Here is a 10,166-nt window from a genome sequence, read left to right on the forward strand (position 1 = left end):
CTCTGCTTGGCATCCAGTTCTCAGGCATCTACTGCCTCAGCTACATCCTCATGATAGAGAAACAAGGCCATCATTATGGGACAGCTTTTCTTGTCTTCCTGTTCACTTTCATGATTTATTGTGGGAGGGACAGACGCACATCACAATCACCTGGGGAGCTTTTCCAAAATATACACGCCTGCCCCAGGCCCCTGAGGTTCTGACCTGGCCCCTGGTTGAGAACCACTGGTTTAGCACAGTCATTTCCAAGGTCAGCGCTTCTCACTGGCCCTCTTATAACTGAAGACTCCCTTGTTCTTCCTCCAGACAAATGTTCTCCCTGCTCAGATGTAGTCCTACCATGCTTGGAATTGGCTTCACTGGCATGCCTTGATCTACTCTGCTTTCTTTCAGTCAGGGGTTCTCAACCAGGGTGGAACCATCTCACAGGAAGGCATTTAGAGATAAATGTAGAGGCATTTATTTCTTGGGTATCACAACAACTAGGAAGACTAGTGGCATTCACAAAGGAAGGATCAGAAATGCTAAGCATCCTACAGTCCCTCACAGTGAAAAACTGTCCCACTGAAAATGGCAATTGACACCCCTACTGAGAAAGACGTTTGGCTGGAACCCAGATACTCTTGATTCAAGGTCTGAATTAGCCTCTGCAATGAATAGCATCCTCTCGGCGTGGCTGCCGCTGTGGGCTGCCAGGGGCTGCTCTCCCCTCACCGTCTTTCAAGTTCCCTCACAGTCCACAAACTATGGACAAAGGGATTCTTAGCTTTCAGATATATTTGTGTAATACTTAGCTATCAAGGAAGCATGTCTCATCTTCATTTCTGCTTTCTATTTAATCTAATTTAATCCCCTGCCCACGGCACTGAATGTTTCATCTAAAGAATGGGAGCAATGGGAAAGGGAGGAAAAAAGCAAGGGGCCATCACTGCCTCATGGGTGGGTTTGAGCTGTCATGTCTGATCGTAATTCCAGGTTGATGAACCCATCTAAAACGTGGCTCAACACTGACTCTGTACCAGAAGTCTTACCTCTTTATCCTCTCCCAGGGAGTACTCCTTTCTTGCTTACTCAGGCAAAAGCAGTGTGTAATTAAAGGTTTGTAGTAGAGGCTTTTAATGCCCACCCCTGTCTGGCTTTCCTCTCCTTTTAGATACACAGGAGGATGACTTTTTTTTTTTTAGTTAATTAATTTATTTTTGGCTGTGTTGGGTCTTTGTTGCTGCGCACGGGCTTTCTCTAGTTGCGGTGAGCGGGGGCTACTCTTCCTTGCGGTCCATGGGCTTCTCATCGCGCTGGCTTCTCTTGTTGCAGAGCACGGGCTCTAGGCAGGCGGGCTTCAGTAGCTGTGGCTCGTGGGCTCTAGAGCGCAGGCTCGTTAGTTGTGGCACATGGACTTAGTTGCTCTGCGGCATGTGGGATATTCCTGGACCAGGGATTGAACCGGTGTCCCCTGCATTGGCAGGCGGACTCTTTACCACTGCGCCACCAGGGAAGTCCCAGGATGATGTTTTTTCACCCTCTTTAGGGTGAAGCCACGTGACCAGTTCTGACTGAGGGGTTGTGAGTGGAAGGATGCATGTCATTTCACACATCTACAGAGTTGAATTTCCCTTTTCCATCAGATCCAATCTGAACAAGCTATTAATTTATTGGCAGTGCTCCAGCTGGAGACTCTCCAGCATTTCCTTCCTTTGCAGGCGTGATGGTGGAAGCTGGTGTTCAGGAATCTCCACCAGCCTAGCCCTCAGATAACTACCCTGAGCAGAGGCCCTGTTGACCCTCACCAGATATGGAGCGGAGGCAGAGATTACAAAGGTTTACACCTTTGTTGTTTTGTGTCACTGACAGTTGGGGGATTGTTTGTTTGTTACCATGGCATAACCTAACCTACCCTGATTGATTCAATGTTCTCTTGCACGTTTAGATTCTTTTCATCTTGTGCATAGATCATGAGTCAGAGAGGCCTGGGTTTGAAGCTGAGGTCACCACTTACACTGACATTGGCTAACCTTGTTAAACCTGTCTCCTCATGTGTCAAATGGTGATCATGACTGTGCTGGCCTTACGTGGTTGCAAAGGAGATAACAAAATGGGATTATACAGGCAAAGTGCTTATGCAGTGCATGGCAAGGGCTCAGAAAACCTTATTATTTCTTCTCCTTATTGATCTCAAATTGACTTTACCTGCCCCCCTGTCCCAAATCCTCACTGGAGCCTTTAGTTTTGACTGCCTGGAGTCCTTCTAATGTCCTTCTACATAAAAAGCAAATAGTCTGGGACTGCTTCCTGCTTCTCTTCCATTCCTTACAGCATCCAGAATAGGACATTGTTTGCAATAGGCATTGTCATCTGTGCTTTTAATGGAGCACACACTTGTGACTGCAATTGAGAACATATTTACGCCAAATGAATGAAAGACTCAGCTCTTCCAAATGGAAGAAATCTAGTTACTATTTTCATTACAAACCTGGCATGTCTGGGAAACATGTAAGAAAATATCCAAGTACCCACTTTGTCTTTTGTTGCCCAGTAATCACTGGGAGAGGTGAAATCGAGCCTCTTGGCCACACATCAAAATTAGACACACGTTCTAAATTAGCATAAAGCAAATCCTATTTGCATTTCTGTGACAGCCAAGTCTTGCTAAGGGATGGCAGAGTTTGTTCCTGGACCACTGGGAGTCCTTCAGCATTGAAGATAGTTGCAGGTTATTTTAGGACAGGTGCCTTCCTCCAGCACTCCAGGATTCTATTCTCAGCTTGACACTGAGTTTTACCAGGTCTCCACAGCTAAGGAAACTAGAAGTAATTACTTGGCTGACTCAGACAGAAACACAAAACAAAAAAAAAGAGTTTTGCCTTATTTATTTTTATTTTGAACCATAAGCCAAACCTTCCAATTTGCAGGCAGTTCCACTAACTATTACCTGACCTGATAAGTCCTCTCCAAATCTGGAACTTAGTTGGAGGAACACTGAACACCAGCCATAGAATTCATCTCAATACAAAAAAAAAAAAAAAAAAAAAAAAAAAAAGACATTCCTGGCTCCTGAAAAACTTTTTTTCCCTGATGCTTCTTAGAATTATTATTGTAGCATTTTCAAGGTACCTTCTAGTGGACTCTGTTTTCCTTACTGAGAGTCAAGTTTGCAGTTTTGTTACTGGAAGACTTCTTCCAAAGCATTTCTGAAAAAAGCTACGTCATTGTGTTTTAACACATCTACAGAGATGAATTTCCCTTTTCCATCAGACTCAATTTGAACAAATTATTAATTCATTGGCTCTTTGAGTGCATTATAATCAGATGTCCTCAGAGTCCTATCCATCATTTAAGCCCCAGACCTCTGAAGCATCTCTGTGGGCTGCATAGGGTCGGAGTCCCTGATACTTTCAATCAACTATAACTGATTTAACAGCAGAGCAGTAGCTCCTCAATTAAGTAACCTTAACTGCCATATACACCATCATTTCCTGAAACTCTGATGCAGGGGGTTTTAATTCCTGGAATCTACCCAGGCGTATTGCCATGTGCTTCTCATTATGACCCAACTGCCCAGGGCAGTGATGAGTGGAAAGAGCTGGGTTGAGAGTCAGCAGCAGACATCGTCCCAGCTCTGTCATTATCTAATCCTAGGTCCTTCCACAGGTCACTTAATCCAGTGGATTGACAAAGATTGAACAGTTTTCTCATCTGTAAATTAGAGACAGTAGCACTTGCCCTAGCGACCAAGCAAGGTTGTCTTTGGGGCATTTGTGAGATGGCTTAAGTGCTGGGAGACTTTAGTTTCGACTCTAAAGATTTCTTTGGAAAGTTAATAGTTGGGAACCCAGAAGGTGGTGAGGTTCCCAGTCTAACGTTATAAAAATCTGTTTAATGACCAAGTCCCTGGAGTATAACACATAGGAACGGCCCTACAGATCATCACCACATGGGACCATCCAACTGTGGATGCTGGGGTGGATCTGAGTGAGTGGTAAGACAGGGTCCCCTTGTATGGGGAAAAGAGAAAGAGAAAATTGGTGTTGAACAAAAAGGAAGTCATGGAGGAAGGAGCTGGCGGGTCTAATGGGGAAGCAACACACGGTGAGCCTGTAGAGGGCCCCTGCAGATGTAAGGATTTATTGGGTGACAGGCTGTGGCTTTGGGAAGTCCTAGAAATCAACTATTCAGGGCTTACTGCCATCCTCCAGCCCACCGTCTCCTCCACTCCTGCCCCATCCCACCATTCTATTTTTGAAGTCTGTAGGGCACACATGAATACAGCCAGCACTTCCCCAGACTCACGATGGAGAATCCACTTTTTCCATTGAGGTGACTAATAGCTCTCCATAAAATAGACCAATGTGTGATACATAAATATCTAGTGTAATAACAGAAGAGCCTTGCAGGAGGGGAAAGGTACATTCATGTCTGGGGGTTGGTCAACTGGGTGCATTAATCTTAGAGGACCCCCTGGAAGACTTAAGAAGGTCAGCTGCTCCTTGACTGTTTTCCTCTGGACAGAGCCCTTCTAAATCTGACTTTTCAAATCCCTGATTGAATTCCCAGCAGTCTACTTTTCCTGACTGTAACCAGAAAAGCATGCTCGAATGAACATGAAATTCCATCATATAAAGGCTTGTGAAGCCCAGTCCGCCAGCCCCGTCGCCAAAGCCACTAATAATGCCCTATTGTGTTACTGTGGTAGTCTAGGTTATCATTATGAAGTCTTTGCTTCTGGTTGAGAAAACATGACGTTCCATTAAATGTATAATCTGGGTTTCTTCCAGGCCAGAGACACATCCTGCTTAAAGCTGAAATAAGCCGAGATTTAATGTCACAGAAAAGAAGAGAACCATTCGCTGGGAAAAAGGGAGTTGAGGGGTTGGGAGAAGAATGGCGAATTCAGTGCCTTGTGAGCCGTTGGTTTCAGCCTGTAGACAGTGTGTTGACAGCCAGAGGATCTTAGAAGCCCAAGGAAAAAACGCATCAGAATTCTTTCCCTTTGCACGCTGCGGCAGTTGGGTGCTGGACAGCACTGTTGGGGGAGGTTCTTTCTAGGACGGAAGACCATATCTTTAGGGACCAGTCAGGGGACTGTTTTCTATCACTGCCTTTTGGTCCATCCCCCAGCTCTGGGCTCCACAATCCCATAAATTAGTCTGAATCGAGATGGCAAGCTGGAGGTACACACGCTTATCATAGCAAGCTCTAGCAAGTTTCTCATTCAGCACAAAAATGTCCCTCTCGGGCTTCCCTGGTGGCGCAGTGGTTGAGAGTCCGCCTGCCGATGCAGGGGTCACGGGTTCGTGCCCCGGTCCGGGAGGATCCCACATGCCGTGGAGCAGCTAGGCCCGTGAGCCATGGCCGCTGAGCCTGCGTGTCTGGAGCCTGTGCTCCCCAACGGGAGAGGCCACAACAGTGAGGCCCGCGCACCGCAAAAAAAAAAAAAAAAAAAAGTCCCTCTCTTCAAGCAATAGGACCACCAAAGGAAGTCAGAGGAGTCCACCTCCATGTAAAGGTAGGTACTTGTAAAGGTCTCCCCACCATTTTTTTCCTGGAACATTTTTGTGTCCCCAACATACTGCCAAGGATCCTATGGTGCATTTAGAAATGTACTCCAGGATTAAACGTGAAAGAGGCAGCATCCTCTATTATCGTGAGGGGCTTGGAGATCAGCAGGCTGGTTAGACAGCCTCCTCACACTTGAAGTGAGTTTTTAAAAACTCAGGACAGGACTTCCATGGTGGTGCAGTGGTTAAGAACCCGCCTGCTAATGCAGGGCACACAGGTTCGAGCCCTGGTCCAGGAAGATCCCACATGCCGCGGAGCAACTAAGCCCGTGTGCCACAACTACTGAGCCTGCGCTCTAGAGTCCATGAGCCACAACTACTGAAGCCCATGTGCCACAACTACTGAAGCCCGTGCACCTAGAATCCAGTGCTCCGCAACAAGAGAAGTCCCCGCAATGAGAAGCCTGCCCACCACAAGCAAGAGTAGCCCCTGATCTCAGCAACTAGAGAAAACCCGCGTGCAGCAGCAAAGACCCAATGCAGCCAAAAATTAAATAAATGAATAAATAAATAAATTTTAAAAACTCAGGATAACTTATTTTGGTTGAATATAAAAGTAATATATGTTCATTGCAGAAAAATGTGAAGATTCAGAAAAGTGTAAAAAAAGAATTTAAAAATCCTACTTTCTACAGACAAATACTATTACATATTGGGTAAATAGAGACATATACATGTGTGTGTTTATATTTTTAGAAAGGTAGAATCACAGTGTATAACGTCTGGTAACTGTATTTTCACCTAAGAGTATATTATGAGCATTAAGTATGTCTCCTAAAAATATCTTACAAGCATGCATCACATGCGTACTCAATATCATGTGTGTATCATGTCTTATTAAATCCTCTGTTGTTAGACATTTAGGTAATTTTCAGCTTTATTATCATAAACAGCACTGCCATGAACATACACATAGGCACTTCTTTCTGACTATCTTGGATTTTTCCTTTGATACAGGTTGCCAAATTATCTTCTTGTCTGTGCTATCCAATACAGTAGCCACATGTGGCTATTTAAATTTAAATTAATTAAACTTAAATAAAATAGAAAGTTCATTTCTTCAGTCCCACTAGGAACAATTCAGGTGTCAATAGCCACATAGTACTAGTGGCTACCATATTGGAAAGCACAGATAGAGAACATTCCATCAACACAGAAAGTTCTACTGGACAGCACAAGTCTAGAAAGACCAAACAAATTTATATTTTCGTTAGTAAGATATGACAATGGCCCTCCCTCCCACAAGTTGGACAATACTGAATATTATAATTCTTTAAAAATCTCTGCCAACTTAATAAAAATTACATCTTGTTTGATTTTTCCATTTATTTGATTACTAGGGAAGTTATACTTTTTTGTTTATTGACTTTCATTTTTTTGTGTGAATTATTTATATAGTAAGCCTGTTTTCTATTGGGATGATCTTTTTAAAACTGCTTATTATATATTAAGGTTACTCTACAGAGGTGAATTTATGTTGCTAAAGTTTTTGTAACTTGTTATCTTTTATTTATGGCATTTTTCATTTATAGACATGTAAGATTTTAATATATTTAAATTTTTTGTAGTTTTCTTTATTGTTTCTACTGTTTTTAAAGCTCTAAATCTAAGATTACAGTAATACTCATCTACATTTTCTTCTAATTCTTTCAACACTTCATTTTTAAAATGAAATGTTTAACATTTAAATTTTCAAACCTCTTGGAATTTATTTTTGTGTGTGGGGTAAAGTATAAATCTAACCTTTTTATTTTCCCATGTTACCAACCATTTGTTCAAAAACCATTTTTAAAAATAATGAATTCATTCTCCACTGATTTGAACTTCCACTAAATGGAAGTACATGTCCTTGGATCTATTTCTAGATTTTCTATTATGTATACCTATTCTTTGGCCATTACCATCCTGTTTTTTAATTAATTTACCTCACAATACATTTTAATATTTGGAGGTATAAGTATTTCTTCATTATTCTTTTCCTAAAATGTTTTAGCTCTTACTACCTGTTTTTTTTTCCTCTAAGATAAACCTGGAATCATTTTGCTAAATTCTTCTCACCACCAAAATAAGTTTTTTCAGAACTCTGATTTTAAAGTTTAATTCATTTTATAAATTAATTTGGAAAGAGTTGATATCTCTACAGTGTGGAGTTATTCCATTCAGAGACATGGTGATTCTGTCCAATTTTTCAAATCTGCTTGTATGTTCTTCTGAACTGGCTTTCTTTTCTTTTTTTTTTTTCTTTTTCTTTTTTCTTTTTCCTTTTTTTTAAAAGAACAATGATAGGCATCACTGACTGTTTTCAGACCCAGTCTCTGAATCTGTGAGCTGGTGCTCCCAGCCGCTAGAAGTAACAAAAGACATTCCATTTCTTAGCATTGAAGTATATTTTCGGTGTCCACCTTCTCATAAATCTCCAAGAAAGAGATTTCCCTTTTCATCCAAAGAATCTGGAGTTCAAAACAGCCTTTACGGAAAAAATCAAACTCCAGGGGCAACTGCAAAGCACATTTGGTGTCTAGCTGGCCAGCTTATTTTGCAGGACTCTTTTTCCAACTCGCAAATAGTTTCCAGTCTGTGAAATTAATCTCCCCACCACTGTAACAGCAAGCGCCCGTCCTGGCAGTGGGGAGCACACCAGTGTTAGCACGGATCTCCTCTGAGGGGCTTTTTATTGTTAAAGCTGCTTTTTAGTAGATAGCATGAAACTTCCTTGAATGACTGTGGCTTGGCAAATCTAAGGGGGATTGGTCAGAGTTCAGCTCTCCCTTGAACGGTCCTGAAGCCTCATCCATTTTCGCAAGGAAACCAGGGCTCCTGCACCTCCCTGGTAGCCCACCAGTCAAATCGCCAGGAACTTGAATTCGCCTACATCAGGGTTTCTCAAGCCGAGAGGGAGGCGGAATATACCCGCAGGGGACTTTTGGCAACTTCTAGAGACATTTTTGCTTGTCACCGTGGAGAGACGGTGGAGGCAGCGCGGGTTGGGGTGCAGGGGTGCAGGGGAGATTCTGGAGGGGGGTAGTACCGGCATCTAGTGGGTAGAGGCCAGGGATGCTCAACACCCTGCAAGGCACAGGACGGCCCCAGCCTCAAAGAACTCCCCAGCCTCAAACTCAATGGTGCCGAGGTGGAGAAATCCGCCTTGTATTTTTCACTAACTTCCCAGTCAGCCTACATTCTATCATTAGGAACAAAGGTAAAGCAATATGTAGGACAGAGTTTTTAAACAAGAGACGATGGACTTTTAAAAGCCCACGCCTCTTACTTTACACGTGCCTTAAAGTTCTGCCTCTTGTAAGCAAGCTTTTCTCACCAAGGTTTCGAAAGCCAATGGAAAGGGTTCACGGAAACGTAGTAGGTCAACAGCATCCTTACACTCCCATCCTCAGACTCACGCGCCTCGGTCAAGAGAAAGCAAGGCAGAAAAGAATTTGTCCCGAGAACAAGCAGCGACGCCTGCCCCGCCGGCTCGGGCAGCGGCGAGGGAGGGGGAGGCGCGCCCCGTCCACAAAGGCGCAGCGCTGGGGGCACCGCCGCCTCCCGTGGCCCCTCTTGGTCCCTGGAGATGCGTGCCTGTCCCAAAGCCACACTGCCAAGGAGCCCAGCCCGGGGAGAAAGCATCACCAGCTTAAACCAGGGTGGAAAACTCAGGGCACTTACTTGTCCAAAATGAAGTACAGGTCAAATCCCCCGTAGCAGGCTGGACCCCCTTCCTCCCTGCGTCCCCCTTGCCCGGCGCAGATGAGCACAAAAGTGGCCAAAGACAGACACTTGAAGCCAATGCCCAGGGCTTTCTGCTCCACGGTGGCCATGACCTGCAGCCCAGGGAGAGGGTAGGGTCCTCTCCTTCCCACGCTCCTCGAACTCGCCAGGACCCTCAGGGGCGCGCCATCCGAGGGGCTCTCCTCTCGGGCCTTTTATTCCCCCTCGCTCTCCCGAAACTCCCCGGAAGCAATTGTCTGGAGGAGTTCAAGGTTTTCCTTCTGGTTTCCGCTAAGATTCTGTTTCTAGGTTTCAGGTTTCAAGAATCCCAACGCTGTAGTCCGCTTTTTTAAAGGGGTTGTTTTTGACTCGAGCCGGCAGGCCGCTCCGGAGGCAGCGCTGAGGTTTTGCAGTTGAAGCAGTTCCGTGCTGATGGTTCTTTGTCCCAGATTTTAAATATTATGGGGTGGGTTTTCAAATTGTTCTTGATTGGGGGAGTGCTTTGCCTTTTCTCCCTCCTCTCTACCCACCCCCCTTTCTTATATTGATGCGGGAAGAAAGTTCAAAGGGTGCCACCTTGTGGCCAAGGACGGCAAAGCACTCTTCCGCGTTCAAGGGAGCGTGGGTGTGCCCGTTTTCTTATACCTTCCTTTATCTCACGCATCTTCCCTTTCATTCTGCATTACCTCTTCCCCATTTCTACTTCTTTCTCACTCGCTAGCCTTTTTATCCTTGCCCTTTCCTTTCCTCTCCTACGTCCGCTAATAAGGTCACTGTAAACGTTTGATGAGAACTTACTGCAAGCACTATGGCTCCGACCCCAGGCTGGGACCTTTGCAAACAAGACACTAGGCAAATGAGCAGAGAAGAATGGGCCTTTGTGAACTGAATCATCCAAGTGACCTT

The 10,166-nt window shown here is 44.5% G+C and overlaps 1 protein-coding gene across 1 annotated transcript in view; it reads right to left on the reverse strand.

The window, feature by feature from the left end:
• The window catches only part of ANTXR1 (ANTXR cell adhesion molecule 1), a gene marked incomplete at its 3' end in the record, with an annotated part of 253,466 nt that extends 243,875 nt beyond the window's left edge, over positions 1-9,591 (reverse strand). Inside the window, exon 1 of the mRNA XM_079720921.1 lies at positions 9,219-9,591. Within this exon, the coding sequence (XP_079577047.1) occupies positions 9,219-9,370 (152 nt within the window). The 5' untranslated portion in view covers positions 9,371-9,591. The remainder of the gene's footprint in view (positions 1-9,218) is intronic.
• Positions 9,592-10,166: the final 575 nt, after the last annotated feature.

Source organism: Hyperoodon ampullatus, assembly GCF_949752795.1.
Source record: "Hyperoodon ampullatus genome assembly, chromosome: 15".
NCBI lineage: Eukaryota > Metazoa > Chordata > Mammalia > Artiodactyla > Ziphiidae > Hyperoodon > Hyperoodon ampullatus.